Genomic DNA, 12,537 nt, shown 5'->3' on the forward strand with positions numbered 1-12,537 from the left:
GGAGGGCATGGCAGAATCTCTTTGCAGAGTTAGAGAAAGGTGAGGAGGGTCGTGTGGCAGTTGAAAGGCTCTTCAGAGAAGCTGTGATGCACATCTCCTGCCTTCAAATATCCATCTCCAGCCTAGACCTTTTCCTTAAACTTCAGATTCACTTAAACAATGTCTGGACGCTCCATGTGGCTCTCCATTGGAGCCTCAGACTCAATGTATCTGAGCTGAATTCGCTGGCTTTTCCTCAAACCTTTTCCTCTTGGTAACACCCTCGGTGGATGGGACCATCCACCTATCATCATCTAAGCCTTAAATTGGGGGTCATAATGGCTCCTCCAGCCTCCTCACCTCACATATCCAATTAGTTGCCAACTTTGTAGATTCCAGCTCTGAAACTTACCTACTGCCTCCCCTCCTCTCCATCCTCTCTGATTCTGCCTTAGCTAAGTCTGTCACCATCTCTCTCCCGGGCTAGTGCACCACCTCCAGTCTTACTTGCACTCCGCCTCCCTACAATCCATGGAATTTTATTCCCTGTTAAAACATTTCAATAGCTCCCCATTCTCACAGGATCATAGCCCAGACTCCTTGGTTTGATCAACACTTCCTGAATTATCCTTATTCTTCGATTTTCCCTCCCTCCAATGCATAAACAACCTATCCAGTAGCCATGTGGAGTACTCATGGGTCCTCTAATGTGCCAGGCTGCTTCACACCCGTGTCTGCCCATGCTGTTCCCTCTGATTGGAATTCTTCTCTCATATCTAGGGATCCACCCCACCTTCTGCCCCACAGGCCACCACCAATCATGTCTGCTTGGTCAAACCTTTCATCTGTCAAGACCTCATTCAAATGTAGCTTCTTCCTTGAAGCCTTTCTTGACCATGCCATCTTCCCCCTCCCCGATCTTGAAGCCAGTGTCACTGTCAGAATGGACCACACATGAATATGGTATCATTGTAAAACTTAAAAATAATGTAGATAAACCGAAAGGCTCTTTTGATCCAGCCCTCCTAATCCCACTCCCTATTTGTTATCAGTCTGCTGTGGATCATTCTAGACTGTTTTTCACTAACAATTCATCTTGGAAATATTTCCACGTGTGATGCATATAGACCCATCTTGACAGAGAGTATAATTGGTATAGAAAATTCCCTAGTATGAGTGTGTTTAGTTTGGTTAACTCTTCTGCGATTGATGGATAGTTTTCCCCTAATATTTTTCAATAATAGTGCCACAATGAACATCATTTTGTATGCCTTCGTATGCATAAATGCCAAGTATTTCTTTTCTACACAGATGCCTAAAAGTAGAAGTCTGAATAGAAGGTATACTTATTTGATTCTACATATTCTTGACCTATTTTTGTGTTTGGTAGTTTTTCCTTCTTTTTTGTGCATTGGTAAGAGTTCCTTGTATATATTGAAGAATAATCTTTAGCCTGATACACACATATATGCACACAAAAAAGTATATATATTTTTTCTCTCTGCTTTAAAATTTTGCTTATTGTGTTTTTTGTCATAAGAAATCTCATATTTTTATGTAGCCAAAATGATCATTCTTTGTTTTTGGTTTGTGACTTTCTTGGGAAGGCTGTCCGTATACCAGAGTTATTTACACTTTATACTTTACTTTTTTATTATCCTATAGTTTTATTTCTTACATTTAGCTGTTTAAATTACTTGGAGTTTATTTTACGTACATTAGAGGGTATTACCTAATTTTATTTCTTTTTCCAAATTGAAAGTCAGTTGGTCCACACTATTTACTGAATAATGGTCCATCCATCCTTACCCCCAAATTGAAATGCCATTTTTCAGGAACTAAATTTCTAAATATATTCATGAGTCTGTAGTAGATTTTCTTGATCTCCTTGCTTTTTTCTGGGTCAATACCACACTGTTTTAGTTACTATAGCTTTACGGTATGTTTTGGTATCTTTTAAGGAATCAGTATTTTTTAGTTGTCTGCCTTCTCTTACTAGACATTTGATGGATGGGACTGAGTCATATTCGTCTTTGAATTTGAAAGACCTTTTACATAATTCACGTACATGTTTGTGCGAATGATGCAAATAAATAAACCCAAAGCAGCTGATGCTATTGGTGCTACACTTTGTATTCTCAGAGTCTCAAGGATCACGGGGAAAAATAACTTTTCCAGTTTTCACTCCACTTCCTATTGTAGCTCAGCACTTCAATGAGTTCTTTCATAGGCATTGTATTATTGTTGTTTAATTTGTTTTGAATAAATAATGCATCTTCAGTGTACAAAACCCAAAAGGTACAAAAGTGAAAAGTTAAGTCTCCCCTCAGTTCTTAAGAGGCAATCAGACTACCAATTTTTTCTTTAACCCTCCAGAACGGCAGCACACCCTCCACTCTGCCCTACACCTTGCTTTTTTCGTTAACGATGTATCTTGGAGCTCATGCCGTATCAGTACCTATGACGCTGTTTCATGAGATGTCTGTGCTGTGTTTTATTTAACCAGGATGTCAATTTAGTTGTTTTGATAAATACTCTTTATATGTATAATATTCCCAAATATCTAGAATAAAACTTCTGTGCCTGAAATTGGTGGGTCAAAGGGTATTTGAATTTTCAGCTTTGATTTGTATTGTTAAGTTGCCCTCCAAGAAGTTACTAGAAGCTTCATGAATGAAGGCCCTGATGGCCCTTCCAACCAGGCTTCCGACTTGCTCAGACATGCGCCAAGTACCAGGGGGCACTGCAGAGGCTCTAGCTGGGACCCCGACAGTGAGTGGAACTCTGTGTGTGTGCGCACACATGTGCACGTGCATGAATGTGTGGGTGATGTACCCATGGTAAGAAGCTCAAGGAAGAACCATAAGTCAATTAATTAATTAGAGTCCTATTTAAACTCTAATAATGAGTGGAAGCGTTAGTGCTTTGAATAAAGCTCCTCTTTATTATTCATTAGAAACTGGCAGTAAATAATAGGTTTGAATTTCACAGTCCTGGTGCTGCTAATCAAAGCACAGAGCATTTCTTAAGATCATAAATTATTATCCTTCACAACAGGAGCATAAAGGGAGTTTGGTTTTATGAACTGCTAACTGGGACACCAGCCTCTGTTTGGGTCTCAGGCTCACTCAGAGGGAAGGAGGCTGGCACGCACATCTCAGGACCGAAACCCTGTCTGAGGGGTTGGGCAGGGCACAGTTTCCTCAGACTCACAATATTGCATCTCCCTGGAGTCAGCTAGGACAAGTGGCCCAGCCCAGATTAAACAGTCTCCCGTGCTCCTTGTGGGTGGTGGTCCGCAATGCGCAGCTGGAAAGAGACATTTTTTAAAGCAGGAAGAGGGCTTTGCCTGGGGGGCAGCAGGCTATCTTTACTTCACCCCCTTCCCAAGTTGGCGCTGGGTTTAGACTGTGAACGTGCCCCCCCCCCTTTTCCATCTGGTATGTCATCTTTCTCTCCCTTCTCTCCATTCCTGCCCCCACTAATGTTTGGCATTTTGTGGGGAATCTTCTCCTTCCCTGGTGTGTCTTTCTCCACACAAAGAGAAAGAAACAGACACCAAGTGTGCAGAAATAAGATGAATCCTTATCTTCTGCATTTCTTTCCTTTCCTTTCTCCTCTAGTGTCTTCTCCTGTTTTTGAAGCTTGATGTAGTTTTCCCTCCTCTGACAGGCACATCCTCCCATCCCAGCGCCACTCTCTTCATCCCTCAGGTACTTGGTGTGCTGGCCCCTATGGCTGTTCCTGGGCCACAGGACCCCTGCATCTCCCTCATGTAACCTTTCAGTGCCTGCTTCACCTGGCACTTCTAGTACAAGGGCTAGAAGTGCCAATTAGTACAGGCAGAGAAAATGCCTTAAATAAAGCATTGACCAACACAATCATACTTTATAACAAAATTTTATTAGGATTAAGTCAAATTAGAAAACTTCATGCTTCACCATTTGTCCTATTTCCCTGGGATGACCAGATGATACTTAGCTGAGTATAAAACAATTTGTGCCTCTGGATTCTACTGTTCTGAAAGCAAGAACACCGATGTGCATAGCAGTGTGCCTGACACCACCGTGGCTAATGTTTAAGGTCTAACACTGGTCAGCGAAGCGTACGTTACTTCCAAGCTTTGGGCCCGGGGAAGATGTCACTCCCTTCCTCCCTCAGAAGCAGACCCATCATAGCCTGGGCACCAAACTGGAGACTGCTTTTTGGAGTCTAATGTTAATGTCTGTATTTCAAGAGAAGCTAGGCTTGAGGTATCTTTATGGCTTAAAAGGCACAGGTCATGCAGCTGAATTAAGAGCTATTGTGTCGGTCTCTCCAGTGCGGGCCAGGAGCCACCCCTTGTAAGGGGAGTCCTGATGCTGCGTCCTGGACTCCTCAGTGTGGTCCATGCATCGTCAGCCCTGCTCCTCTCACTCCGGTCCCGCTCATCAGCTGAGAGCGTTGGAATCGGATAGGTCTGGGCTCCTGCGCAGTCTCCTGCCCCATGGACCCTGCAACCTGTGCTGCAGAATCTCATTGCCCAACTCACAGGGGGACCCACCGCAGAGCCAAGAAGGGACTCAAATGGAAGCAAGGACAGGAAGGCTCTTTCTTCAGGTAGAACACGGTATGGGGAAAAGACACCAGCTTTGCCTGGGAGGGTCTTAACCAAGGTTGGAGAGCAGGACTGATCGAGTGCAGGGTACACCCAGCTGTCACCAACCCTTCATTCAATAGGACAGGCAGCTTGAAAAGGGGGTCCCCATGCCACACGGGTTCTGTGAGGCCATCAACAGTGGTCCCGAGCAGTTCCCTGACTCGCAGATAGCCCTCGGGCCATTCAGGGCAGGTGGGAGTCCAGGTCCTAAAATATACAACTTATCACTCCCTAAATAACTGGGCAATTCCCTTCAGTTTAGAAGCCACCTGTTTATGCTCAGAAACTCTTTTTCTTATTTTTACACTCTTCTTAATGAAGGGAATAAAATCCAGAATCTAGGAGAAGGGCCTGGAGAGCTGCCTACAGAGAAGAAAGGCCCAGCAGACACAGCCCATCTGTTTTCTCCTCGCTGACCCCTCCTGACTGCGCCCCCCACCCTCCACCCCACCCAACTCACTAACAAAAATGGCCGCTGTCAAAAACTTAAATTCAGTTGCATAATATCGAAGGAGGATAATAAATTCTCATTTCTTCAGGCACCAGAGGATACATGGGACAGGGTTTCGATTCTCTCCAATTTCCACTCTTAATACATTTCCCAGCCTCTCCTTGACACCCCTCCCCAGCTCGGCCCACAGCCCTGGGTGAGCCTTGCATTCCTGTGATTACATCTGCACGCTCACGCCCGCTAATTCAGCTGGGATTGCCCCGGAGTTTGCTCAAGCTTGAGTTCATAGCCCCCTAAGCCGAGGTCCCCTTCGTAAATGTTCTCCTTGCCCGGAGTCTGGGGTGCAGCTTTCTGGTCCAGCCCCAGCCTCGTGGGAGGGCTGCAGGGGGAGGCGGCTTGCTCCTGGTAATTCATGGCCAGTTCGTCCTGGTTCACAATGCACTCCGCATCGTCTTCTTTTAGCTGTTCCTGGATTTTGGAAAGAGAGAGAGGTCACTTCATGACGAAGGCAGGAAACAACAGCAGTCCTACTGCGTAGGAAAATAGGGTGTTTTCCTTTTCTTAACTGCCCTGTCTTGCCTAGCTGAAGCTTCTGCTACAGGAGATAGCAGCTTTTCCATCTCCATGGGCATGGTGAAGCGTTTCTCTGAGCTGCCTGCCTTGAGGACTCGACACCATAACGCAGCCATGTGGGGTCTCTAGGCCTAAGATAAGAGTCAATAGAGAGCACGTGCTAATTGAGTGCCTCCTTGGGTTAAGGGAGTTAAAAGGAAATGCTGTGGATTTCGAGAACTGATACCTAACCTGGCTGACAGGTGTTACGAGGCAGCAGAATCCTGTGACCTTAGAGGACAGAATGATTCATCGTGTGGGTTTTCTAACACTCCTTCCTGTCAGAAAATTCTCAAAACACAGTTTCTGTTATATTTATTTTAGAAATGTGTCCTCACAGCATGTTTCTTGGGATGAGCATCCCAAGGCTAAGAATGGTTGGAAGTCACCACAGCGGATAATGGCAGAAACCAAGTAGATCTGGCCAGCATAGTTTTCCTCAGACAGAGCTTCCCTTGAAAGAAAGAATTAAGGTCTCAACTCCCCTTCCATTGGCTTTGGGAAGCCCATACAAAATTATCTGTAGAATGAGCCCTGGCTAGGTGACCTCAGGTCGGTGGTTTCCAATTTCAGCCTGTTCTAGAAGCACCTGGAGGGCTCCTTAAAGCACAGATGCTGTCCCCAAGCTCAGAGTTCCGAGGCGGGACCTGATAATTTGCATTTCTAACAAGCTCCCAAATGATGCTGAGAATGCTGGTCTGGGGACCACACTTTAAAAACCACCGCCCCTGGCCTGTTGTGCCTGACGCATATCTGAGATGCCGTTTTCTCTGTTGATGTGAGTGGCCAGCTGGATAACCTCCTAGGGTGCCTCAAACTCCAAGATTCTGCTCCTCTCCAATGCCTGACACTCTGATTTGCTGCTAATGATTCTAATTGCTTCTCAGCATTTTTTATTCCACTCCCTTGAGCTATAAAGCACAGACCTAATATTGAAAACCTCCAAACATAGAACTCTGTGAGGACACATTACTTCTTTTACATTTCTTAAATCCATCTTATGGTTAAAAAATTTTGGTAACAATAAAAAATTGCATTTTTAAAAGAAGAATGAGCCCACATCAGCAACAACTGAAAAGAGAAGAGAAATGCTTCTCGGTGTAGCGAATTTTCAAACTGCTTCCTCCTTGAGCCGGGGAGGAACAGCCCAAGATTCCTGGGCTTATCAATATTCACAACCTTGTTCCTCCGGGATATCTACTCACCCCATAGGCCTGAGGGCTGGTGAGTAGCCTCGAGATGGGACCGCACCATTCAGGTAAGGTGGTGGTCAGTGGCGGACCAGAGTGGGTTAAAATTGGTTTCAGATATCTGTGAGGCCTGTTAAGGAATACTTGCCAAAAGGGAGTTAGGATTTAGTTTCTCACACAGCATAAATCTTTGCACGCAGCAAAAGAGACAGTTACGTTCATCTTTAAATCCCCCACTCCTTCATTTAGGAGACAATTTGGTTTGCAAAAATTGCTCTTTATAATCCTTGCTCCACACACGTTTCCAGCCCTCGCAGGGAAGAGATGGCGAACGGACTCGCCAACATCAGAGCGAGGTGTCAACGTGCCTCTTCCCCTCCTCTCCCATCCCCTACTCCATGTCTCATCTGCTTAGAGAATGCATTCTAAGAATTGTCTTAAACAATAGCATAAAAGATTGCATTTTCTTAAAATTGCACACACAGCTTAAACCACCGGTAATTTTCACAAAGAAGCAAGGGGTATTTCATAAAATGTTGTCATTTCAGAGCAGGGTAGTGAACACAGATTGTTTTCCAAAATACTTTATTTTCACTATTCAACACAGTGACTTTATACTTCATACATCAATGCATCTCTATAGAAAATTATGTAAATAAGCGGTGCCCCATTTACTCTATTGTCTAGCACCTATCTTTCTCATCGCTTCATCCCAAAGTACTCTAACAAGTTAAAAGAAAAATCTGTTTGTCTAAAGCCATCCTGTTTCCCTCCAGCCTGTCAATAATGAAATCCCCAGAGGCGGCCTCAGGCTGCCTTATTATTTTTTTTGCTCAAAGAAAAGTAGTGGAATTATTTCACCATTCCATCAGAAACAACTTTTAAGCTTTATATTATTTCCTCTGCTGGAGAATATTTCACCTCATCAACTTTCTGAAAAGCTGTAATAAATAGAGACAGGGAAAAAATGGAAAGCAGTTCACATTGGTTGGCTTGTGAAGATCCCCAGTCACCCCCTGGACTCAGGACACAAGAAGACCAGGGAGAAGGCCCCACTGGACAGCACCACTCTGTCATTCCCGTGATGCCCTGAGTGAATGGGGACAGAGGGAAGACGCAGCCCACAGGGGACCGGGAATCTGTTTGCTTCTGGCTTCAACTCATTTGCTACCCAAGTGGTGACAAGGCAGGGGATGCTCATGAACATGGCCTAAGTGTGATGCAAGGAGAGTGACGGAAAAGATTGTTCAGAGGGTCTGTAATTCCAACTGCAAATGGAAAACTTGCCGACTGCTTTCAGATGAACAGTTGTTGTGCTCAGTTAAGGACCAGGGAAGATATTAAAGTTCAGAGCCTGGCATTCCCTATAACATCTTGTAAGCATATCTACAACTCTGGAAAGCCCTTGATGGTCTTCCGTTAATTTTCAGTATGGAGTCTTCCTTCCTTCATTTCACAGAGGAAGGAATTGAGTTTAAATCGTCCAAAGCCTCCCTTTGCTGTATGAATCCACCACCTCATTCCCTGCAGAAGATAATTGATCAGGGCAGAATCAGGCATGTGAGCAGCTGGATTCTACAGAGAGAAAAGCTTGAGACCTCACCCCTGCTGGCAAGCTGCAGACGCCCTCCGGCGGGGCATGTGAAGACATGTGGTCTCATGAGCGTTTATGGTGGGCATGGGTCAGTGAGAAATGCTTTTTTAGGGAGGTGAGGAGGACAAGATATATGTACAACTAGAGTGTAAATCAAGGAAAATCCAGCCAATTTTATTTTCAGATGGAAAAGTGATAGCAAGTAAGCAACATTTTTAGAGACGTCATGTAAAAAAAATGAAGAGGTTTGTCAAGGCCCTGAGAGTTTGAGAGAGGCCTGGGTCACGTCCACTGTTTGGGGTTCTCGCTATACTGAAAAATCGAAATGCCAAAATCATGTTTCAAAAGTAAAACACAGATTTAGAATTGTGTAACGAACATTTTCTTCTTTTAATCCTGATGACGTATCTCTTTAACTCTGAACAACATTGTTGGAGCTAACACTTACAGACTAAATTTGTAGGCAGTCTCTGGAAGACCTGGGCAGAACGCCCACTCTGTCACTTTACTGACTGTGTGACCTGGGGTCTAGTTACTTACCCCTCTGAGCCTCAAGTATTGTTGTGAATGTTAACCGAAATAACATATGTAGAAGTAAGTGGTTTTAAACTCTTAAATGCTATTTGAATGCTATTTATTTTATTTTAAAAGTTTATTTTCTAAGCAATACTTTCTGGAGAGTCTGGTGTCTCAGTCGTTGTTCAAATACTGTTGGGAGATGATTCCGAGGGTAGAGATGAGAAGCCGGAGCTCCAGGCATTTGGTGTAGCGTTGGGGTTTACAGGCTGGTTAGTGGGTGGAAAACTTAAGCTGCTCCTACACCAAAAATCGCTATTTGGGCTTAAAATTGTTGGACCAGGAGCTAGCGTGAGGTGGTAGGTAAGAGGTGGGGAGAATTTGTTGGTGTAAGACTCTTCAAGGAAGCGCATGGGGCCATTCTGGCTGTTCTGACATCCCAGTAGCTGTGCGGTGAAGGGGTGAGGCACACACTGTGGGGCTGTGACTCGAACACGCAAAGCGCCATCCACAGCCGCAGCAGACGAGGAGCTGAGTCTCTGTTTTCCAACGTCTTGGTTTGCTGGGTGCTTCCATATGTCATGTGCTCAATGGACATTTGTCGAATTTATGGTATAGAAAAATATTCGGAGGTGGTGTGAGTGATGGAAGTAGATTCTGAGTATCTGTGTCAAGAAGAGAATGAAGGGGACAGAATGCAGCCAGTGAATGAGGTTTTCCTGAGGATAAAAGGCTAAGAAAGGTGAGGCGAAGATCGACGTCTTGGGCCTGAGTTATTCGACAAAGGGACCATGAAAAGAGTGGTAATGACATAAAATAAAGCGGTTAAAAAATAACCTTTGTGGGGCTGGCCTGGTGGCGTAGTGGTTAAGTTCATGCACTCTGCTTCGGAGGCCTGGGGTTCGTGGGTTCGGATCTTGAGCACAGACCTACACACTGCTCATCAAGCCATGCTGTGGCGGCACCCCACATACAAAATAGAGGGAGATTGGCACAGATGTTAGCTCAGCAACAATCTTCCTCAAGAAAAAAGAAGAAGATTGGCAACAGATGTTAGCTCAGGGCCGATCTTCCTCACACACAGAGAAAAACAAAAACAAATTAAAAAAACCTTTGTGTTTCACTTGCTTACTCAATCATTCATGCCTTCATGCACTCGTATATTTCTGTTTTTGTTTTATCTGCCAAACTAGTGAGGCACCCACACAAGGAAATTAGCAATTACTTCTAGAATGGAAAGCTCCCTTGTCTCCAGACTATGGTTTCCTTGAGGGCAGGGCTGTCCCCTTCACCTAGATACAGTGCTTGGCACATTTTAGATGTTCAAGAAATCATTGTTGAATTAATGAAGACAACAGGCTCTGAGAGGGTAAAGGAATGGCTCAATGGAACCCAGCCAGTTAGTTAATGGCAGAGCTGGGCCTGAGAGCAGGGACATTCCACCACACTGGGTGTCTTCCTTCTGTTACAGAGACACTGAGTAACAGGACTCGTCTGACTGGATAACTGATTTGGAACCTGGGAATCAGTGACTTTCCAGAGTCTTCCTTGCTGAGCAATTTCTGGAAAGTGGCTGGATCTCCAGGGTTATCTGAATTATTAAAAAGTAAGAAAACTCTTTTGACCTACAAAAAACCCCAACTGCCGATTTTGCAAAATGTGTTATTTTTCTCATCAGGTTCTAGTATATGTTTGGGAAGAAAGATTCCCCATTGGATGTTTTTGGTACAGCGAGTTTTGCTTCTCTAATAAGCTAGAAACATCAAGATGAAATGTTGAGCTCTGGGGGGAAAAAAACAATGACTTTTCTCATCCTTAAAGGGCATAAATTTGGAAATAGCAGTTTGGTTCAGAAGATTTAAGTAAAAGCTGGAACTCTACCCAGAATTTAACACGCGTGAATTAGGAAAGACAATTAGCAGATGCATTTTCTCCTTTGGCCTGAGCTATCAGCAGGGCCAGAGCTAAATTTAATGCGTAATTTAACTAACACCCAAAATACCTGGTTACATTGATTTCTCTCTCTCTCTTTTGTTAGCTTTTGTTTTGATTACTTTAAATCCTCATGTTTTGTCCATTGTATGTTACCAAGACCATTGGGTGCACAGCTTACTCATGCCTGTGCCTCACACGACGAGGTCCTACACAGATTGGTGAGATGCGAAAACTCCAAGCAAAGATCCGGCTCCACAAATGAACACCTGCCCCTTTGAGGGGACTACGCACCATTGTCCCTATCATGGACTGAATGTTTTCATCCTCCCCAAATTCGTATGTTGAAGCCCTGACGCCCAATGTGGTGGTCTTCGGAGATGGAGCCTTTGGGAAGACATTAGGGTTAGATGATGTCATGAGAGTAAGGCCTTCACGATGGGATAAGTGCCCTTATACGAGACGCCAGGAGGCTTACTCGCTCTCCCTCCACATGTCCACACAGAAGGGGTCCTGTAAGCACATGATGAGGTGGTGGCTCTCAGCAAGCCTGGAAGAGACTTCCTCCAGAACCCGACCCCACTGGCACCTGATCCCAGACCTCCAGCCTCCAGAACTGTGAGAAAATAAGTGTTGTTTAAGCCAGCCAGTCTACGGTATTTTGTTATGGCGGACTGAACAGACGAACACACCCCTTTCTCTCTGGACCTTTTAAGAAGTCTTTGATTTGAGAGCCCTGAGGAGCTATCTTCTATCTTGACTTTCTCTAAACTTGCCTCATCATGAAGATCATCTTGGACATTTGTTAAAAATTCAGATTTCCCAGTCCTCCCCTGGAGATTCCCATTCAGCAGGTCTGAGAGGTGTATTTTAAGTGCCCCGGGTGACTGTGGATCAGCAAGTGTGGAACACAGTAGGCTCTCTCTGGAGTATTGCCCTCCACATGAGGTTCAAATCTTAAATAGGAAGAAAAAGAACATGGCCTCTCATGTCCATAAAGCCATTTCTTTTAGGTGAGGATAGGTATGAGGTAAGTCCAGTTGGCCTGGAACCCAGGCCTCTCTAACGGCCTCCTCCAATTGTTCCATCTTGTCTGGAGGCTGGGTCAGATACTCGGCGCCACAAGGTGAAGCCTTGATGATGTTAGACCCGAGAGTGGATTAATGAAGCGTCACATCTCAGCTTGTGTAGGGAGACTGCGCCTATCAGAAGCATTTGCATGTGTTTGTATGTATAGGCTTGATGAATGGTCTTGTTGTCAGGATAAAAAACTTGTCACTGCACAGCTGTGTAAAGAAGGCAAGCATATTTATCTCTGTATAGGCTTTTCAGGAATACACTCTGCACTCTTTCATTTATAAAGCATTCCCATATGTCTTATTTTCTCTATACAACTGTAGGTGGGTACTATGGTCTTCTTTTACCAGTCAAGAAATGTGTAAACGGATGGCTTTTCAATTCTCTTCTAATCTATTCTTACCTCTTTTTCTAGAGTGCATTTAGTTTCCAGTGCCAGCTTGCCACCAGAGATGGTCAGGGATCAGTGCCAGGTGGGTGGGGAAGGGTGAGTATACCTGGAATGGAGGCCAGCCTTGCCCTCCAAGCCCATACATTTCTGCAGAAA

At 44.6% G+C, this 12,537-nt stretch overlaps 1 protein-coding gene across 2 annotated transcripts in view; it reads right to left on the reverse strand.

Annotated features, from left to right (window-relative positions):
- Positions 1–3,863: 3,863 nt before the first annotated feature.
- SLC9A9 (solute carrier family 9 member A9) overlaps positions 3,864–12,537 on the reverse strand; it is a 510,485-nt gene continuing 501,811 nt past the window's right edge. Inside the window, 2 exon segments of one of the 2 annotated variants that reach the window (NM_001434675.1) lie at positions 3,864–5,537; positions 6,887–6,992. In NM_001434675.1, coding sequence (NP_001421604.1) covers positions 5,310–5,537; positions 6,887–6,992 — 334 coding nt within the window. In that variant the 3' untranslated portion in view covers positions 3,864–5,309. 2 annotated transcript variants of the gene reach the window in all.

The sequence above is a fragment of the Equus caballus genome, chromosome 16, assembly GCF_041296265.1.
Source record: "Equus caballus isolate H_3958 breed thoroughbred chromosome 16, TB-T2T, whole genome shotgun sequence".
Classification (NCBI taxonomy): Eukaryota; Metazoa; Chordata; class Mammalia; order Perissodactyla; family Equidae; genus Equus; species Equus caballus.